Source organism: Pan paniscus, chromosome 5, assembly GCF_029289425.2.
Source record: "Pan paniscus chromosome 5, NHGRI_mPanPan1-v2.0_pri, whole genome shotgun sequence".
Taxonomy (NCBI): Eukaryota; Metazoa; Chordata; class Mammalia; order Primates; family Hominidae; genus Pan; species Pan paniscus.
Window position 1 is genome coordinate 130,328,937 of NC_073254.2, and position 22,173 is coordinate 130,351,109.

At 44.1% G+C, this 22,173-nt stretch overlaps 1 protein-coding gene across 6 annotated transcripts in view; it reads right to left on the reverse strand.

Annotated features, from left to right (window-relative positions):
- The window catches only part of METTL24 (methyltransferase like 24), a 131,858-nt gene that overhangs the window by 88,206 nt on the left and 21,479 nt on the right, over positions 1–22,173 (reverse strand). For 4 of the 6 annotated variants that reach the window (XR_008625745.2, XM_063604984.1, XM_063604985.1 and 1 more), the window contains exons 2-3: positions 7,916–8,014; positions 479–618 (exon numbers count right to left, since the gene is read on the reverse strand). Coding sequence is in view for 4 of the 6 variants with exons in the window: in XM_063604984.1 (XP_063461054.1) it covers positions 479–618; positions 7,916–8,014 (239 nt within the window). In the remaining 2 variants the exon portion in view is untranslated. Of the gene's footprint in view, positions 1–478; positions 619–7,915; positions 8,015–17,556; positions 19,167–22,173 lie in introns of those variants that run through there. The other 2 variants (XM_034962697.3, XM_034962699.3) reach the window with 2 other exon arrangements.

The window sequence follows — 22,173 nt, forward strand, 5'->3', positions numbered from 1 at the left end:
AAGATCACTGGAGCCTGAGAGGCAGGGGTTGCAGTGAGCCGTGATCATGCCACTGCACTCCAGCCTGGGCGACAGAGTGAGATCCCCTTTCAAGAAAAAAAAAACTAAGTTTTTTTTTTTTTTTTTTTTTTTTTTTTTTGCTGCACGCAGTAATATTCTTCTCTCTTTATACTAAGGATGCTCTTAGTCTAGCTGGAAATCACTGGTTTCACCAAGAGGATTATCCACATGATGAGAACGGGGGCTTCCAACTTGCTATCAGCAGAATGGGAGGGAAAGTGCCTCTGACCAAGGAGACCTCGGTGATCCATACATGCCTCCAGTTACACAACAGACAGATCAGTCTGAAATGATGACAGGAGGCAAAGCATGGCACCTGTTACAAACTGCAACCATTTCTAACTTTGTATTGCTGAAAAGGTCTGAGCTGCCTGAAGCAGTGTTTGTGTTTTCTTCTGCTGTAAAAAAATGTACTCACCCTAAGGAGTAGAGGCGGCACTGCTTGTTGCGGATTTGATGAGCTAAATTGAACCTGTCATCAAGACACACTGACCAGGGCTTGCGTGTAGGACTAGAGTCAGTAGCCAGGCTGTCTGTATTCATGTGATTGCATGCAATCTGTAAAGATTGGAAATCAATGTGAATAATTTGAAATGTTGGATGATAAATAGCAGGTAGGGACTTATTGCTTCCCCATCCCTGAAAACCGTAATAGGAAAGTTATAATCTCCTCCACTGCTAACAACTCCCCTCCCCAGGGAACCACAAGACTGCTATAAAGTGTTTGGAGGAATTTCAATTACTAGATAATAAGTAATCTCATGGAGACTATATGCAGGTTTGGAGAGAAGTTAAGAGCTGCTGTAGCCATGTGCACAGGGTGTGCAGGAGAGAACAAATCAGGAGCAAAAGGTGGGAGGAGCGGCTGTGTCAGGAAGCCTTTGTAGAGGGGTGCTAGTCCTGGAGGATGAACCGAGAGGCTTGGACCAAGAAGGGCAGTCCAGACACAGAGAACAGTGCTCACCATGCATAGACGTCTTCGTTACTCACAGAGTCCCTACTATAAGATGTGAGGCACAATGATAGGCATAGATCTCAGAAGCATACTCCCAAGATTAGCTATCCCTTATTTCAGGCAGATAAGGTGGGGCCACTAAGGTCCAGAAAGATGGCAGGTGTTATCCAAGGTAAACAGCTGATCATGGGTCAAGTGAAATTAATAGGCAGTCCCTGCTGATAAGGCAGTGTTCCTTGTGATACACTGCTCTAATGCGCTTCCTACTGGGGGAGAAGGGCAACAGCCCCAGGCAGGAGGCTCTTCCTGAGCTAACAGAAGCACTTTTCTTAACTCATCCATCAAAATTAGATAAGAAAACCGAAGGAATATATGAGTAAGTCAAGCAAAAGCAAGTCTCTAATTTCAACTGCACACAAAGCAAATATACTTCATAAGGGATTCTGACTTGTGTTTGAGGCTAGTACACTTCGCACAGCTGAGGCTGTTGAAACCAAAGAAAATAAGGAAAATAAGTTCTGTGGCCAAGATATTTACCTTACTGAGCAACAGTATTTTCCCCCAATCCCTTAAAACTCTCATAGTCATCATGATGCTCCATGAATGCAGCAGCTTTTGCTGTCACAGCATAGACCACAGACCGCTCCAGATGCAAAGAACGTTTTGAGATTCATTGCTTTCATCCATTGGAAAACATTAACAGCAAGTAATTTTCTTCCTAAGAAGATATTCTAGGGCCGGGCATGGTGGCTTATGCCTACAATCCCAACACTTTGGGAGGCCGAGGCAGGAGGATCGCTTGAGCCCAGGAGCTCGAGACCAGTCGGGGCAACATGGCAAAACTTCATCTCTACAAAAAATATAAACATTAGCTGGGCATGGTGGCATGTGCCTGTAGTCCCAGCTATTCAGGGGGGTTGATTAATTGAGCCTGGAAGGTTGAGGCTGCAGTGAGCCATGATTGTGCCTCTACACTCCAGCCTGGGCAACAGAGCAAGACCAGACCCTGTCTCAAAAAAATAAAAGAAAGAAAGAAAAGAAAAAAAAAAGATATTCTAGGCTTGCCTAATCCTTTAACTGATTTTCCAAAATTTTAATCTAAGAAGAGCATATTACGTGGAGCCTATTCAACTAACACAGCATCTGCATTACTCTTGCTATCCCCTCCGGCTGGCCTGGCAAAATCATCCTGCACTATTTATCAGTGAATGTAAGTCTTCTGCTAGGATTTGGACATCTCAGAGGAAAGCTGAAAAAGTGAAAGCCCTATATATCTTTTCCTGGAATCCACTATTTTTCTACTTCTCTATCTCCAACAACTGTTTAAAGGACAAAATAATCAGAGAAAATGGAATTGAATCTTTTCTGAAGCAACAGCTACAGAATACATTTATTAACTGGGTGCGTCAACATGTTAATTTGATAATTCATCTCCTACTATTCTCCCACAGATAAATGGAAATTATGTCTCTGCCTGCCCACCTCCTATTCTCCACCCACTCACCTAAGGGAAGAGAAGTTGCTAATCTAGTTAGTCAGAACTCAGTGCGTTCATTGGACCCTGTTCTGCTAGTGGACAGATTACTGTGTCTTAAACATGGGCACCTTCCTGAGCTCCACCTCCAGTGGGAAACTAGTTAGTCCAGGGCAGCTGTGTGTGCCCCCAAAGCATGCCTGGACCTTATAAGCCTGAGCCATCTGCTTGGGGGAAGTCTCCTGGGATATTTTTATTAAAGTGGTATGATGATCCCCATTTGCTATTGTTCTTTGTGTACATATCTCCCTAAACACCTCCATAATGACAGATGAAGATGTGATGTTTGCAGGACCTTGCTCATCATTCCCTCCTAATGCCATCCAAACCTAGCTCTAACCTTTCCCACAGTGTTTCTCAACATGCGGTCCGCTTACATCAGAATCACCTGGGAGGTACTTAAAATGCAGATTCCTGGGCCTCCCTCCAGATCTACAAACTCAGAATCCTTGAGGCTGATACCTGAGAACATGCATTTTAATAAGCTCCCCCAGGTGATTTTTATGCAGATGGCCTTTTGAGTTTACTGGAGGCCTTTTGTAAAGCCCCAGTGAAAGGTTCCAGCCTAGTCACATCTCTGCCTCAGAAAATTAAAAGAGGCTATACTTGGGCCAGAGCTTTAAACTGAAAACATCAGCCCCTCTGACTCCCAACCCTAACAACGGGTTGAAGGGGTTAGCACTGACAGTTAGCCAGAGGCCTCCAAAAGTCAGGTAGGCATTGAAGATCCGGAGTGAGGGCTTTCAGGTCCAGCAGTTCCTCCTTTGCTAAAGTCAGGAACTAGGGTTTTATTTTATTAAAGATGACACTTTGTCTACTTTAAGCATTTCTTCTTATTCTACAGATTTCATCTTGGACAGATATATCTCTATTGAAGAGACATTCTTTTTCATTCACTCCCCCGATAAGGTCCCCTCTTCCTTTCTTAGCTCAGAAATAAAACACAAGGGCCGGGCGTGGTGGCTCACGCCTGTAATCCCAACACTTTGGGAGGCCGAGGCAGGCAGATCACACAAGGTCAGGAGTTTGAGACCAGCCTGGCCAGCATGGTGAAACCCCGTCTTTACTAAAAAAAAAATTCAAAAGTTAGCCGGACATACTGGCACGTGCCTGTAATCCCAGCTACTAGGGAGGCTGAGGCAGAATTGCTTGAAACCGGGAGGTGGAGGTTGCAGTGAGCTGAGATTGCGCCACTGCACTTCAGCCTGGGCAACAGAGCAAGACTCTACTTCAAAAAAAAAAAAAAAGAAAGAAAGAAAGAAAGAAAGAAAGAAAAGAAAAGAAATAAAACACAAAAATTATTCAATTTTAACCATTTATTAAACACCTCATTGATAGACATTAGCTTTTGTAAACAACTGAAAGTCCTCCATAAACTTCTGCTCCTAAAAATTAATTATTGATTTTTCAAACTTTCTAGTTAAGATTTATGGCCAGGGCTTCAATAAACTCTCTTGTAAGCAAAATAAGTGAGGGCAGTAACTTCTAGCTAAGTTCCAACTCAACTAATTATGTTCTCTGTCTCTCTTTAATTCCCCTTGTAATTTTAGCCAAATAAAGCAAATTAGGCCTAGACAAAGGAAAAAATATTTTGTGAATTTTTTTAAATTATTTAACTTAAAGGGATCTAATTTATTTTCATTTCGTTTTGTATCCCAAAAGCTTGAATGGTATTTCTGCCAACCCATAAGTAGAATCTGGCAAAGGGAGCCCTTAAAATTTTGGAACTTAAGAATCACTTCGATGATCTGCGTGTTTACGGAATGATCAACTCTATGCTCTATGTTTATACAGTACCACTATTTTTGAAAGACTCGAGGACAGAATTGTATGCTTATTGTTTTTATCCCTGTGTGTGTGTGTGTGTGTGTGTGTGTGTGTGTGTGTAGCAGTAAATATAACAGATACTATTGTTGTAAAGTTATCCAGAGCATGGGTTCTTATTCTTAGGTTATTCTTACAAATTGATAGATGGGTAGATAACTAGGTAGAGAGGTAGAGATGGATGGATAGATGGATAGATAGATAGATAGATAGATAGATAGATAGATAGATAGATAGATAGATGACAGACAGAAAAACAGGCTTTAAAACATATTTTATTTTTTCTTTTTAAAAACAGCCACTGTTGCTTAGATTAATTTTATACTGCAAGGCATGTTTCCTGGAGGCATATGGTTTGGGGGTTGCCATGAAAAGCTGAATCTGGAGACTTCCCTTAGAACAGAGCACTGTATTTATGATTTAACTATTTCTTGTTAGCAGCAGACAGTGTACCACGGACTACAGAACTCTGTCGTGTATCATGGTCTTTCACATTGAAAAAAAAAATAGTACCGAATTAAGCTGAGCTTGATGTTCCGCACACTCTACCCAAACACCATATCCTCTGGAATTTCATTTAAAAATGCATGGCCCCAACCATGCCTCCAGGACCACAATGCACAAGTTTAGGGGTGCCACGCCCATTGCTGTCTCATGCCATGCTGTCCTATGCCCTATGCCTCTGCTCCTCCGGCCTAGGAAGCTTTCCCCATCCATCTGTCTCCCCCCTGTTAGAGAACACCCAACTCTCTTGCACCCTACCTATTTACCAGTGTGGAGGGGTGTTTTATTGAGGCTTAACATCCCAAGGCCTGGCACAGTGCCAGCCATAAAGCAGGTGTTCAACAAATACCCTCTGGATTGAGGAATGAATACATCAATGATGCACATACCAAATGCTGGCCTTGCTGTACAAGCTTGAGCACAGATTTGAGGGAAGTATATTTCTTAATGTTAAAAAGCAGCATAAGAGGATGGGGGTGGATTTTGCATTAGTACCTTCAGAGCTTTTATTTTTTTTCCTCGCCCACTATGACTCACTTCTGCTAACTGAAATTTTTAGGTAACAGTGACTCTAATATTCTGCCAGTTTTGTAGGCTTTCATTGTCAAGATGAGTTCTAAATGAGGCATAAGCCACAAAAGCAACCATAAAGCTTTGCATTACATACAGAGGGGGAGGGAGCATTGGTTAGTAAAAGATTCTGATTAAGAACCATTTAGTGTCATCTCTGGTGACTCCCATCTGCTGGCCTTCTAATAACCCGGAAGTACATCAAAGCACAGAACCTTATCTGGCTAAAATGGCCCCGCATTAGAAACCATTGTGAGGTCCGGAATTTTACGTCATTCTTTCTGGAGGACAAAAATCCTTCTAGTGAGCTTCAACAACAAATTCTCTATTATCGCTCATCAAGCTGAATAATAATTATACATCCAGTTATCCACCTTCACAAAGAGTTGGTTAGATCCTTAAGGGCAGAGACTATATCCTCAGGGCCCAGAACAGTTCCTGGCACCTTGTAGGCACTCAAAAATACTTGGTTAATAACCATTCTATACTGCTCTGTGCACAGTACAAGCTCACAGAACTGGGAGGGACCTTAGAAATAATTTTGATACAATCTCTTCCATTTCAGGATCAGAACAAGGAGAGCCAGAGAAGCAAAGTGAAGTACCCAGGTTTACAAGATCAGACTACGGAGGATGCTTTAAAAAAAAAAATTTGGCCAGGCACAGTGGCTCACACCTGTAATCCCAGCACTTTGGGAGGCTGAGGTGGGTGGATCTCCTGAGGTCAGGAGTTCAATACCAGCCTGGCCAACATGGCAAAACCCTATCTCTACTAAAAATACAAAAATTAGTCGGGCATGGTGACAGGCTCCTGTGATCCCAGCTACTCGGGAGGCTGAGGCAGGAGAACCACTTGAACCCGGGAGGCAGAGGTTGTAGTGAGCTGAGATTGTGCCACTGAACTCCAGCCTGGGTAACAGAGGGAGACTCTGTCTCTGAAAAAAGAAAAGAAAAGAAAAATTTTCTCCTCTCAGCCCATAGTTTCTGGGAAAGATCCAAAAGAGATCTAAAAATGACCATTTCATGCCTCAATAGCTTCTTCTAAGCAAACACGCCTTTTATAAGTTATGGAACATTAACATGAAATACATATAGAAAGGAATTTGGTAGCTTGTGTTACATAAATTTGTTTTGGCGAGTGAAGCCCATAGTTCTCAAATCCGATTCATAAAATTAAAACCTCTTATTTTCTTCTGGAGCCTTTAAGGGCTTTTGAAAATCACAGTTAAAAGGTCCAGATTCTTATCGTTCATGTAAAATCAAACTACAAAACTAAAATTTCAGTATTTTAATTAAGTCTGCCTAAGTCCATCAAATTAATTTGCAGCAGCAAAATAAGATAAAATCATGAGAAGCACAGGGACTAATTCAACAGCCCATCACTTGTTGATTAATTCAACAAGCTTTTACGTCCATGTTTGGGTGACAAATACTAAAATTCCTATGATTGTCTCACTGCATTATATGATAAATGAGACTTTCTTTTACCCCTAAACTAACTAACCTCCTAAAGATCTGGAAATATATTCTCTCCTACAGAGGAAAAGCGCTTTGCTGCCAGAGAGGCTGGGGAGGAGAACAGGGATGTCAAGAGTGGGCTTGAGGGAGATTCTAAAAATCCAGGATCCCCCGTGCAGCACCAGCTCCACTGTGCAGCTTCCTGAGTGGGCCTCTGTGCAGCTCACAGGCAGTCTGAGCTGCTAATTTGCTAGCACCTCTCAGTTCAGGGCTAAATTTCCCTTGGGCCTTGATTTCCTTTTCTGTCTCTCTTTCCCCCTGGGATCAGGCAACTTGAGAATGGAACCTCCTGCTTAACATGTCAAGAGCCATAGACTGTCTTAATGGACAGTCTCTTTGCCTGCTCGGGGCGCTGGCTCAGCCTGGAGCTGGGCAGGAGCTGCCACAATGTGTTAAGTCACTAATAAAGGCCTGTGCTCAGTAATGATTTAAAGTGCTCTGAGATAGAGAGCCTTTGGATTCATTAACTCCTCAGCACACTGCCTGCAAAGCCTCCTCTGCTCTCTTGCCTAGCACATCCCTGGCTGCCAAGCATCTGTGACAGAAGAGTGGAAAGGCAAGTTCCTCCAAATACAAAATGGTGCTTGAACCTCTAGATGATGGTTTTGTTTTGTGACATACTCGACTGCCTACTCACGGGGACCAATCTGTCATTTCAAATGGTTTTCCAAAGCAATTTTCTAAAGTGGATCTTTAAAACACTTTGGGATGAATCATTTAAACATTTCAGGTTGGTGACACTCTTGGAGGAAGGAACATGCCCTAGCAAATGGAAGGCATCTTATCTGCCTCCAAGTGAGTGGATGAGTTTAAGCAACAATGCCTCTGAACACACTTCCCCATCAAGTCCTCATCAGGAGTCGCTGAGAACCTCCCCCACCTCCTTCTTTCAAAAGAGGCAATCAGGATCTTTCACATTCTTCTCTAACTCGTTTGAGCCTGAAACACAACCTGGGTGGTGCTGATATATCTCAGGAACCTCCAGGCTTCTTCATCCAGGGACTGAGCAGAGCCTGCCCAAGGCTGGAGATCTATATGCCACCGGGGACCCTGCAAGAGACAGAAAACATAGGTTGTGTGTAAGGAAGGAGGAACTGGGTGGGAGGAGAAGGACACAGTATCAGAGAGGAAGCAAGGCTGCTTTGGCTGTCAGCAAAACACACACATATGCACACAGGCAGCAGGAGGCTCTTTGCGAGCTGCTGTCATTAAGGCCACATCAGTCGCAGGGAGACAAATGAGGCCTGAGACAGCACAACTCCCAGGTTGGGGAATTTGCAGGAGAATGCAAAGGCCCCAGGACTGTCTGACTCTGCATGTATGATCAAAGGCAAACTCCACTTGACCCCATTGGGCTCTCCCTTAACTGCAGCTTATTTTATATGAGGCTGTGCTCCTCCGGGAAAAGAAACTCCCTTATCGACGACAGTCTCCCAAAGCTTAGAGCTTCAAGAATATGTGCCTCTCTAAACAAAGCACCATAATGCTGGGGGCTTGTCTTTGTTCTGGGCATTTGTTTATCTTCCTCAGTGCAGGGAGATGGGACCATGGCCCTTGGCTGCTGGGACCCTGCACAGGCAGAGCGAGGACCCCAGAACTGTCATCACCAGGGCTGGGGAGGGTGGCTTTCTAGCACTGTGAGGCAGCCACCACCTGTTAGCAGAGGTTACCAGGTGCTCCCACGAACAGAGTGGTTAAGGATGACCCGCTCAGCCCCCTTTTGCAGCAAGGATGGGTGGACGAAGGGTTGAGGGAATGCAATGGTCTGGAGGAAACAAAAATGGGAGCCCCTCCAGTAAAAAGGGGGCACTAGTCAGGAAATCCTTATTAGAGCTCAAAACTCCCACCTATAGTTGTTAGCACCATTGCTGCAATTCCCAGGGGTGGGGAGGGCTCGTGCAGGGTAGGGAAGGGCTGGGGGAAGGGAGAGCTCCAGCAGCTGGCAGGGTCAATATCTAGTGCCAGGAAAGGCTTTGGGCGTCATAGCATAGGTTTCCTGCAGTGTAGTGAGAATGGGCCCCTAAACCCCTTTTTATATGGTGAGGAAGTAGGCAGGGGAGGGTTCTGGGGGCAAGATAAAGGGATCATTCACATATACACAGTGTTCTCCAGTCAGGTACTGTGGTGGGAACTCTCAGCACCCAAAAAAGAAACATCTAGACAGGCCAGCCGTGAGATGCTTTAGTACAAATGTGGTTTGTTGCCCCTAGATGGGGTGGCCTAGGTGACTCGGGGTTACATAGAAAACAGGCAAGTAGTGGGGAACAAGGTTAGTCTATGTGAAGCCAGACCGTCTGGGTTTGGGGAAGAGGAATCCATTCTCACTTGGGCGTCTGAGATCAATACCAGCGCTTTGGAAGTGATCAAGGGTTATTCAGTTTCGGCATTATTAGACACACACCATTGCAGAATCCCTGTAGAGCCCACAGTCTCACATCCCCACAGCCTGTACTGCCCTTGTGGGGGCTGAGCCCCACGCAGTCCCTCTAGATTGAAGGAGGCCTCCCTGGTTTCCCGCAGGCTGCCTCTTTTTTCAGGAACCCATAGGGCAGGGCCAGCTGTATGGGCATGCAACCTGTGCAGTCTTAGGAGGCCATGCTCAGTTTAATGCTCTGCTGATGCTGTCTCGAAATTCTTAGTAATTTTATTATTTTTTTATTACTGCTCCTTGCAGAGCAGGGCTAACTCACAGGCAGTGTGCCTAGAGTCAGTCAAAATTCTTAATAATTTTTGAACAAGAGGCCCTGCATTTCATTTTATACTGGGCCCACGAATCATGTAGCCAGTCTTCCCTGAGGAACACCTTCTGGAAGAACAGCCTTTTCGTGTAGCTCTTCTTGTTCTGTGCAGGCTGAGCAGGCAGAGACTCTAGTAAGAGAGCTGGAGAACATTAAGTCATACATCTTTCCAGTTAATGCCTCCCACGCCCTCATTTCTTTATTCCTTCTCTGAATTCAATGTTGATTACCATTTGGTCAAACAATATTTATTGAGCCTTAGCCACTCTGTGCCAGGCACTGGTAAATACAGATATGACTAAAACCCAGGCTCTCCCAAGAGGCACTCATGGTCAGGCGGGGGAGACAGATATGTACAAAATAACTTCGATAGTAAAATGCTAAAATATTCAGGAGAGTTGTTCTCTTTAGGAAATTATTCGATTCTGAAATCATAAATTATCAACACATTTAAACACAAATGCCTCCAGTCCTGCTTGGTCACATTGACAGAGTGAGTGCTTCCCAGGTTGCTGCAGCAGCCAGCACAGCAATATGATGTCCCAGGAGCACTCAGCTAGGCCCGGGGTTTAAAACCTCCCACTTCACTGTCATGGACCACTCACAAGGGCCCCGAGCATCTGGCCCAGGAGTCCCTGGATGAAAATGATGAAGTTCACATGTTATGGTTTTCCTCAAAATCAGGAGTTGGCAAATCTTTTCTATAATGGGTCAAATAGCCAATGTTTTAGACTTTGCAGGCCACACAGTTTCTGTTGCAACTCTTTGCCTCCTGTTGTAGCTCAAAAGCAGCCATAGACAGTAAGTAAACAAATGGTTATGGCTGTCTTCCAATAAAGCTCCATTTACACAAACAGGCAGCAGGCTGGATTGGGCCTGCAAGCTGTAGTTTGCTGACTCCTGCTCCAGCTGATTCTAATTCAGAGGTAGGCTGGCCTAGAAGAGGGGGTTTACTGAAATAATGCAAGGGAGACAGACTATGATGTTGTTGGGGCTCAGAATATGATTCCCCAAAGTCTTGTGCTTTGGCATGGTATGAACTTTAAAGTGTTGTAGGACTTTCTCCTTAGTTCAGGTAAAATGGGGTCTTTGTCAGATGACCATGAGAGATTGGGCTCACAGACACTTTGAAGGGTGAGAAAAATGGAATTTACTGGGCAAAAAGGAAAAAAGGGAAACAGGGACTCTCAGCAAAGCAAAAGTTCTGCTAGCTGGCTTCCTGCCTCACAGATTGAATCCCAGTTTCCACCCCAGAAGAGGAGAGGCCAGGCTCCTCCCCACTGCAAATGGTGCAAAGTTCCCAGGGGCTCTGGCCCGTTGTGCATTCCTCCCAGGGCACAGGCTGGTCAGAGTTTCTCTGGGGTCCCCTTTATACTTGACTGTCTCAAAAAGACACTGGATGGGCCTCAAAGGCGAGTTCTCTCTGACCTTCTGTGGCCCTCCTGTCTCTCACTCCTCTTTCTTCCCCAAAGTGAGTTCTAGAAACCAGAATTCCTCTTCCGCAAGGCAGGTGAGAGAAACTGGAGACCCTCTTCCCAAAGCAAGCCATAAAATCTACAAAGGTCACTCTCTCCCTTCTCCCCAAATACCTTTGTTCCAGAGGGATCTTGCCCCATACCCAGGAGGAAGAAACACTACACAGAGAGACCAAGAGGAAGCTGAACAGACAGGCCTTGCTGGGGTTCCCCGCTCAGTCTATTACCATTAGATCAGACCCTCTTGTCCAATCACACTTCCACGTAGCTGTCCATCTTCATGGAACCTAAGCATTAAAATAGATCATTTTCCCTGCATCTCTAGGTCTTCATTTCTGAAGGCTTCCATGTCATGTAAAACTTTGATTAAATAAATTTGTTATGCTTTTCTCTTGTTCACCTGTCTTTTGTTAACAGTGTTGGCCGTATGCTTATGATGAGTGAGGAAAGGTGTTACACCTAGATTATAACCGATGTTGTTATCTGGGTGACTTGGGCAATCAGTCAGGGTCCCAGCAGGATCCAGTGGGCTCATTCAAACTGGCTAATTTGAGAGAATTTAACAAAAAGACTATTTACAAAGGTGTGGGCAGGGCTTAAGGAAACCAATAAAGAATAAATAATGCAATACCTGTGTCTGGTAACACCGGAGAGCCCTTACAAGCCTAAAGGGAACTATATGGAGAAGTCTGTAGTACAGGAATACAGCCAATCCTATTACATACTCCACCCTGTCTGCCCCACCCACCAATCTCCTGCCTCCTGTTGGCCAAACTCAAAGGGAAAGTGGGAAGACTGAGGCTGTGCTTGGTCCCTGCAGGTCAGCCTCCCGGGGTGGAGCAGGGTGGAGGTTGGGCCAGCAGGGGCAAATGGAAGGCTTCTTGTTCCAGCATTCTTTGGAAAGAGGCGGTGAGACTTGACCAAGGAGTCATTCATTCATTCAGTGGGCATTTGTGCCACATGCCAGGCTCTGTGTCACAATTTAATATAGGCCACAGCTGTGTAAACCAATAAATGCCATAAAGGTTATAGGGGCTCTGACAGAGATCTCTACAGGGTACACTGGGGGCACAAAAAGGTACAGCGCCTGAGTATTACTCCAAAATAAATGCCTGAAAATACAAAGGCAGAGCATGGGAAGCAGTCTCCACTACTAGAAGCCCAAAAGCACATCAAAGGTCTTTCCAGCATTATTAAAGAGACATCTTAAACACAGTAGCAGCATTTAACCTGAGCTAACATACAAAAGTAACTTCACAGATCAATAATTTAGAATCCATATGGTAAATCAATATGGTGAAACTATAGAATGATCTTAAGGGTCCGCAAATAGTATTCTTCTTGCAACCTAATATTTTTCATTTCCAACTGAGTGTTGACCACAAAGAAGCTAAGCACAGCAGCTGGAACAGTGAATAATGTTAAGTTGAGGAGTCTCAGATGGGGATATAATAGAAACACCGCAAATAGATGCCCTCAGAAGTGCTCTGGCTTAATGCTTTGGTTGAGCTGTTTAAAAAACATTTCACATAAAGCAATGTTCTTATTGGAATCAGTCTGACAGCAGTTTGTGATTATTTCCCCATGGAAACCACTAGCTTTTATCATCTCTTTCAATTATCATTTGTCTTAATTCTCTAGTGTATACATCAACATTTGTCCTTCCCAAATTCCCACAAAGAGAATTCTCTGAGCACCTTAAAACGTCAATGGCAGGTTAAATAGAAAAGGACAAAAATCATCTTTCCCTTTTTAAAAGCTCTTTTTAATCATTGTGATTTTACTCCAAACAATTCCCTAAATGCCAGCGTACATTAAATGCCTATCATCCACGTGTTTCAAATATCAAATGGCCATAACAACGCCACCCCTATTGCTCCCAGGAGGTGGGAACGTGGATTCCCAATCCTGCCTGCCACCTGTACTTCCTCTTCAGACAGGTAAAGCAGCAGCTTAAGCAGAGGTGGCTGGAAATAACATCATTTTGGATTGGTCTGTTTGTCTGTCCCCAGGAGGCCTGAGCTGAAATGTCAAATGAGGTATTACAATGAGTTGCCACAGAGAAGCAGCTTTGTTCCTGAGCTCCTGCAGGAGTGGGGACCCCCTCTATTTCTAAACCACCAGGGCATTCATACAAAGGGGCCTGCCCCACCTCAGACAAGCATTTCTCAGGGCAGGCATGGTCCTGATTTCCAAGGTAAGGAAGCAGCCTCCTTTCAGTTTTGCAAAGGCCTTATCTGGCACCTTGTCCAGAAAATGTGCATTGAAAAGTGAGCAGGCTTCTTCTAATGAGAGGCAAATGTTTTCATTACTAGAGAAAAATTCCAAAAATTCAGATTAAGGACAGCAGAAGATTCCATACGCAACTAGTTCATGTTATTTAGTGGCTATTTTGCAGATATCTGAGATTCTACTTCCCGAAGGGTAAAAAGTGATCACTGAGTCATTCAGTGCATGGAGATAATGGATTTGACTCAAAAAGACTGCAACAAGCACAGCCATGAGGCTTTGGGATATTTTTGTCATTTGTGATCTCAGCATAAAGTTTTGTTTCTTGAAAAAAAGAAAGTGATTCTCTCAAGCCATGAAGCTGAATTCCAAGATTTTACTCCTAAAAGATAATGCCAAAAAAAGGGAATATTTTAAAATACTCCTTTGCCTACCAGCTTACACTCGTGTACATAATAGAAATATATTAATTCAAGACCATGTAGCATTTAAAAACATTACAGGAAAAAAAGCAGGCCCACTCATGACCTAGAAAAGAGAGCTATCGATTCTGTGTTATGCAAAAGCTTTCTTTGTTGTAAAATTTGGAATAACAGCTTCCTCCTTCACAGACCATATCCTCACACCCATGAATGACCTTAGGCAGCCCATGAAGAAATTACCAAAAAATGGTGCCACCATCAGCTTGACAAGCATGTTTCTACATTTTTTGTATAAAGTAAACCAAAAGGATGCTTCTAATGCCCCATTCCTCTGTGTTTCAAGGCTACAGTCCTTTGGAGGATGAAATTATATGATGACTAATGTAAATGATCAGTTTCTTTATCACGATAGATAACTGATAGAGTGTTTGGGATATTTTTTATAAAGTCTCAATACTCCCAAATGCATGTTCCCACCCCAGTGAGCTCCTGAAGAGTTTTAAAACCAGCAGTTTTCTGCTGGGAAAGATGGCTAACCATCAATTCTGTGCATCACAGTTGGGTGCGTGGAAATGAACAAGGAACTAGGTTGTGAGTCCTCGACTCCAACTCAGCAATAAAGTGAGTGTGTGTTGATGTGTTGACGATGGAGAAGCCTAAGCTTTCTGGGAGAAACAAATCCAAAACAAGTAAAATAGATTTATTTAGCAATTTTGCTGCAATTTTGTGCTAATTAAGAGCATCTGTTAGTGGGCAGGAAACAATGACTGAAGGAAACTGTTTATTCCTTTTTAGAGGGGTTGGGGGTGGGAGTAGTTGGGGGAGGGAGAGGCACAAAATGGTATCTGAACAGAACATGACTCTAGCCCTGGCTGAGGCTGTGAGCACTGCCGTTACGTTTCTGTAACGCCCTCAGTGTGTGCCCAGCGCTTCTGAAGGCTGCGAGGGGAGTGCGGGGTGCAGTTTCACGTGCCTTCCCCTCAGCCTTCTCCTGTAATTGGCCTGTTTCTCAGACCCGGCCCTGCTTCAGAAAGAGCAAGAATCAGTTATACATTGTGCAGTGATGTTTAAAATTCAGGTAACCCATGCAAAAATTTCATTTAAAAACAAAGGATCTCAGTTTCCGTTCTGGGTAAGCACACTCCCACCCCGCGCCTCCCACGGAATGCAGCAGTAAAACCTGGACAGAATGCACAGAGCGGTTATTTGAGGAATCTGAAAAGTAAACAGTAGCAGGCAGATTGGAGAAGAAGACCAGAATTCAAAATACCTCGAAACTAGAAGCCAGGTCACCATTGCTTTTCCTTCTGGTGTCCTGCCCGCCCCTACTCTAGGCTGCCTGGCACCGGTGGTGGGCACTGGCGCAGCCAGGAAGCACCAGGAGCAGCCCCGCAGTTCAGGCTCCAGGAGGCGGGGCGTCTCCCGATGCTCAGGGATAGTAGAGGAAATCCTCACTTTTCCTCCTTTTTTTCCCTTTCTCCCTTCTTGCAAGTAATCCCACTAAGATGGTAGAAGCCACAGTGGGGGCCTGAAGGCACCTAGAACTCTGCGAAAATGGAAGTTTCCTCTCCTATCTGAGGCAGTGGACCCCAGAGAGTGGGGTGAATCCTCATTGACTATTTCTGTCTCTCTCTTCCCGCAGCTTGGCCTTGGACTCAGGCACAGTCACAGGAAGTGTGAAGCAGAGCGTAGGCAAAGCAGGGGTAAAAGCTCAAACTTTCTGGTCATAGATTCAAAAACCGTAGGGAACTGGATAATACTGGGGAAACTGGGGAGAAGGAGTAGCTTGGGAAGGCAGCCCCATTAACGGGTTTGTGAAGCACCTGGGCTCACTCTAGAACTGTGCATGTGTGGATCTGATCCTGCCTGGCACAGCAAAGACTGAGAAATGAGCTAATAGATGGACCTCTGGAGCTAACAGACAGACCTCTGCCCAAGCCCCAGACTGGCCACTAGGTGGGATACACATGGGACAGAGGTGAAACCCCTACCAAGCCTTTGAAAACAGAGCTGACATGGAAATTACAACCCACAGGAGGCTGGTGGGAACTTGAGGCCTGGACCCAACCAGGATAACTGCCTGTTAAAACAAATATATCGACATTATCCACAGTATTTAAACAAAACTCGGCCTTATAATATTCAAATTTTCAGGATACAGTCCCAAACTACTAAGCATATGAAGAATCAGGAAAATCCCAACTTATGTGGGAAAAAGATAATCAGCAGATGCCAATGTAGGCCTGATACAGATGTTGAAATTTTTGGCAAAGACTTAAGAGCAACATTTACAAAATAATCCATGAAGTAAAGGTGGACATGCTTGAAACCAAGGGCAAGATAGAAAGTCTCAGCAAAGAAATAGGAAGCATAGGGAGCCAAATGGAAATTCCAGAACAGAAAATACAATAACTGAAATAAAATCTCAGGGGATGAATTCAATAGCAGAAAGAATTTGACACAAGAAAGAGCCAGTGAACTTGAAGACAGATCAATAGAAAGTATCCAATGTGAAAAACAGAGAGAAAAATTATTGTGGGCAGGGGGGAAAGAGCCTTGGGGACCTGTGCAGCAATACCAAGCAGTCTAGCATTCATGTCACTGATATTCCAGAGGAGGGGAAGAAAGAATGCAGTGCAGGAAAAAAAAAATTAAAGAAATAATGAGGCCAGGCACGATGGCACACACCTGCAGTCCCAGCCCTTTGGGAGGCTGAGGCGGGCGGATCACTTCAGCTCAGGAGTTCAAGGCCAGCCTGGGCAACATGGCGAGACCCTGTCTCTACAAAAATACAAAAATTAGCTAGGCATGGTAGTAAATCCCAGCTGTAATCCCAGCTACTCTGGTGGCTGAGGTGAGAGGATTGCTTGAGACTGGGAGGTCAAGGCTGCAGTGAGTCATGCTGTGCCACTGCATTCCAGCCTGTCTGACAAAGTGAGACCCTGCCTCAAAAAAAAAAAAAAAAAAAAAGGAAGAAAGAATGACTGAAAGACCCCCCCAAATATGATGGAAAATATAGCCTAAAGATTCAAGAAGCTTTGCAAACCCCTCAGAGGAAAACTCGAAGAATTCCACACCCTTATGTGTCATAAGCAAAGTGCTGGATATTAAAGACAACAACAGTAAAAAACTGAGCCTCTGCTAATCTTGTGACAGATCCAGTAGTGGGCCAGGGTCAAAACAACAAGGTGAGAACGGGCAGAGCCAGCCCGTCCCATAGGAGCCTCTTCCCCTGAGGCTCCCTCCCTGTCAAGACCCAGCTCTCTCTCTGCAAGCCCATCTGCTAAATGTCTCTGGCAGCAGACAGCAGGCATGCTGAAATTCAAATCCAGAGCGCCAATCTGCCGCCTCTGCAGCATGACACAGAGGGTAGGCTGGGAGGCAGGGGAGCCAGAAATCAAATCAGCTCTGACAAGAAAAAATGCATTATAATTCAAGCAGGCCCTGATAACTTTTAGGAAGGAATAAAAAATATAAGACAAGAAGGAAAAAACACTCAACTCTGGATTTATCCTCTAAGTTATTTTGATAAGTTGGAAAGAGTGGCTAAACAAATTTGAGTTGGAGTTTGTTCTTAAATTGACATCTTTAAATTCACCACATTTTCTGTGTAGGTCAAAATGGTTCAAATATGAGCAAGACTGAAACACACCAGGGGATGGCTAAGAGAATAAAACGTAATATATTTTAGATTTTTATCATGGGCAGTAAAAACAGAAGCCATATACCTAGAGTGGATCCAGTGAAAGCCGAGATTTTCACTTGTTTTCATGAGGTGGAAACTATACAGTGTCTGCATACGTAGTAAAGTTTCAGATGTCAAATTATGGGTTTCATTGAGGTAGCACATCAACCTGGAAAGGAGGGACGAGTTTCAGTTTTCTTATGAAAGTAAGTTTATATAAGAATGTTTCGGCCGAGCACGGTGGTTCAGGCCTGTAATCCTAGAGTTTTGGGAGGCTGAGGTGGGAGGATCACCTAAGGCTAGGAGTTCAAGACCAGCCTGGGCAACAAAGCAAGACCCTCATCTCTATGAAAAGTTACAAAATTAGCCAAGTGTGGTGGTACACTCCTGTAGTCCCAGCTGCTTGGGAGGCTGAGGTAGGAGGATCGCTTGAGCCCAGGAATTCAAGGTTACAGTGAGCTATGGTTGCACCACTGCACTCTAGCCTGGGCAACAGAAGGACAACATTTATCGAAAAAAAAAAAAAAGCAAGTGTGCCTAGGAAAGCAAAGGGAATTTAGAAAAACACTAACCATATTTGTAAGGATTATCTCTCTCTCTCTCTGCCTCTTCTTGTCTCTGTCTGTCTCTCTCACACACCCTGCCTCCACATGTATACACACCCTATTCAAAATACGTAAGGTTACCTGGACTTTCTGAAACTCAGAATCCTAAAAGTTTAACATCATCTGAATCAACACCAATCTGCTATGTTCATCGACTTACTTCAGTTAGTTACCCTTCCCCCAAACATTTACCAGCCCTGAGACATCAGTGTATTCAGGAGGAAGGTCTGCTGCACCCCTATAAACCCATTTCAAAGATGCTTGGGATCCTGAGTTGCTATTAAAACCAAAGGGAAATGGGGGTTGGCAGAGGGTGGGGAGGACATAAAAGCCACCAGTTTGTTCCAGTTAATGCTTCTTGCCTTGAAATTTTGTCTGTCGATATTTGTAAACCGTGTTTTTATTTGAGATTTGTATTTTATTGGCATATTTTTCACTTGATTTTTATTTTATTATATTATTATTTATTTATGTATTTTTTGAGGGGAGTCTTGCTCAGGCTAGAGTGCAGTGACATGATCTCACTCACTACAACCTCTGCCTCCCAGGTTCAAGTGATTCTCCTGCCTCAGCTTCCCGAGTAGCTGGGATTACAGGTGGGTGCTAATTTCTGTATTTTTAGTAGAGATGGAGTTTCACCATGTTGGCCAGGCTGGTCTCAAGCTCCTGACCTCAAATGATCTGCCCACCTCGGCCTCCCAAAGTTCTGGGATTACAGGCGTAAGCCACCACGCCAGGCCTTGATTTTTAACCTATGTTACTTTGAATACTTCTTTTGTATACAGCACTTAGTTGATTTAATTTTATAAACTTTTCCCTTCAATAGTTACATTTCTTGATAACTGACACACTTAAGTGCATTTACATTACTTTATTTATACTTTTATTTTGAGGCTTTTCTTTTTATTTTTCCCATCCACTCTCTACATGTTGTCATTCTCAGATTTTCTGTATTTCATCATTTTTAATAAGAGTAATTTAGAAGTTATATATTCTATTTTCATTTTAGAGTAGTGTTCTCTATAAGTAAATAAGCCAGACAGAAAAAAAGTGGGGAGAGGAATGGAGACAAGAACAGGAAAAGGGGGGCCTGAGAGAAAACAGAGGAAAGGGGGGTCTTCCCGCAACACCTGCACAGCAATCTCCATCTTCCCCACAAGAGAACCTGCAACCCAGGGGGTCCATAGGGCTCCCCGAGGTCTCTTTGGTGGCTCTCAGCCCACATCAGTCTCAACTTCATTCAAACCAGGGAAAGTGTTTCCTTTCCAGGCTTTAAACCAGAAGTCATTTTTATCACGGAAAAGAATTAAAATGCCTCACCTAGTCAGCAAGTGCAGGAGAACAGGGATCGTGGCAGAAATAATGCATCCCAGAGGCCACAGAGAGCACCCAAAACACGGAGCAGCAGCATCCCACAGCCACCCCAAAGGCTGACAAGGGGACAGAGGCCACAAGTGGCACAGGACATTGATGGGAAGCAAAGCCTTTCTTGGAAACCAGTTGTAGACACTGGATGGTGCTTGAATCCTCTCCTCTGAGACAGGACAAAAGCAAGCAGGACATAAAGTGCTCTGCCATGAGTAGACAGGCCCAGGGGTTGGGGGATGGGGGAGAGCAAAGCCACACACCATTTATCACATGGTTAAAGAGTAGCAGCGGTTTCCTCATGAGGCTATCACATCCCACTGAATATGTCATTGGTTGCACATAACCGTGCATGTATACATATATGTATTTCTCAGTTCTCAGCATTCATTCATCCATTAACTCTTTTGTCATTTTCATATTGTTCATGTTTCATACTGACCTATCCTACTCTCTTGCCATTTGACAGTGATACAGTATTTGGTAGTCTCAGTAAATCCCACCTGACAATTACAGATAACGCTCTGGTTCCAGGACATTCCTTGCATGATTCTATATTTATAGAACATTTTTCTGTCTGAATGCACTATAAGTTATAGTGGCTGACAAGTTAGGAGAAGCCACATAAAAGCTTCTTTTGAATCTCTGGGAAGCTGCCACCAGGGCAGAACAAGGCAGGCAGAGTCGACTGGACTCCTCTGGAACCAAAAGTATTTCAACCTCAACCCTAAATGGAAGGAAAAATCCACAGTCTTTATTACGAAGTGGCCTTTTTCAGGGACATGAAGAATTGCTGAAGGAAGCAGACCTTTTTGGAAGTCAATCCATTCTGATTGGGTTTGCTGCTGTGGAACTCTCTGGACTCAGGATTCTTTGGTGAATGGGAGCAAGAATCTCCAAGGTTAGAAGCGAAGCTGCCAAAGTGGCAACTGACCTCGGCCCAGGCCCCTCTCCCCATTTCAGATTGGAAATAACGAGAGTACAGGTGACAAACTGTACAACATAGCAGATCTAAGCTGATGAAATCTCGAATATATTTCTTAATTGTATGAGAAATGACTAATATTCCTTTCATTAAAGAAAAACAACCTTCCATCCATAAGTAAAAACTTAAAATGAAAAAAGCAGTTACAGAATACAAAAGACACAAACAATTTCAAGCTTTAAATTTTACTTGCTTTGTACTTGTAGGGAATCATTGTTTTTTTTTTTTTTTTATGAAAAAAATGTTTAAGACTAGGGTTTCACTATATTGCCCGGGCTAGACTTGAACTCCTGGACTCAAGTAATCCTCCTGCCTCAGCCTCCCAAGTAGCTGGGCCTACACTGCACCTATTGTACTGGTAGGGGGTCTTTGCATTAAAAGAGACCTTAATAATAATCAAGACTAGCTGCTTCATATTGTAATTGAAGAAAACGAAGTTCAGAGAGGTGAAATGACATGGCAAAGTCACCCAGGTAGGAGGTGACAGTGATGGATTCTGGCCCAGGCCTCTAGGCTGCTGGTCCCATACTTGCTCCACTACCCCATGCTGCCTCCAACCCAGGTCTGAGTTTTATCTTCCCCAAAGCTAGTTGATAATATAGACATGGCATGCCCAGTAGTACTTCAGAAAGGATTCCCAGGTAAAAACCAAAATGGCTGTCTTGCACTGATAAACTCAGTGCAACAGGTAAGAAATCCATGAAATTCTTTCTCCAGAAGATACAGAACACACTAAAAAGTTCACTAGTGGTTCTGAAAATGTCATGGAGGATAAATCCTTAGTGAGTTAGAAAGGAGGATTAGAATGTGTCACGGGAAAGGAGTTGGGCCTTTCTGATGAGTGGCAGTGGTATATGTAAGTAGGGGCAGGGGCCAGCCCGAGTCCCTGAATGACAGCAACAAGCTGAGGCCTTGCCTCTCATCCCTACCAACCCACACTGGCCATGTAGCATAGCAAGAAATAAAAGTTCTTCATTTTAATCCACTGAAATTTGAAATCAAACACCCACATGAATGTTTGTTACTGCATCATAACCTAGCCTATCCTGATTCATGCAAGCACCTACTAAAAGGCACTCGATAAAAGATGGTTATCAGCTGGGTGCGGTGGCTCACACCTGTAATCCCAGCACTTTGGGAGGCCGAAGTGGGCGGATCACGAGGTCAGGAGATAGAGGCCATCCTGGCTAACACGGTGAAACCCCGTCTCTACTAAAAATACAAAAAATTAGGCAGGCATGGTGGCGGGTGCCTGTAGCCCCAGCTACTTGGGAGGCTGAGGCAGGAGAATGGGTGAACCCAGGAGGCGGGGCTTGCAGTGAGCTGAGATCGCGCCACTGCACTCCAGCCTGGGCGACACAGCAAGACTCCGCCTCAAAAAAAAAAAAAAAAAAGATGGTTATCATTTGCTGGCGAGGTTGCAGAGAAAAGGGAACACTTATACACTGTCAGTGGGAGTGAAAATTAGTTCAACCGTTAGGGAAGGCAGTGTGGTGATGCCTCAAAGAGCTAAAAGTAGAACTAATATTCAACCCAGCAATCGCATTATTGGGTATGTACCCAGAGGAATATAAATCATTCTACCATAAAGACACATGCACGTGAATGTTCACCACATCACTATTCACAATAGCAAAGACATGGAATCAACCTAAATACCCATGAGTGACAGGCTGGATAAAGAAAATGTGGTACATATACACCA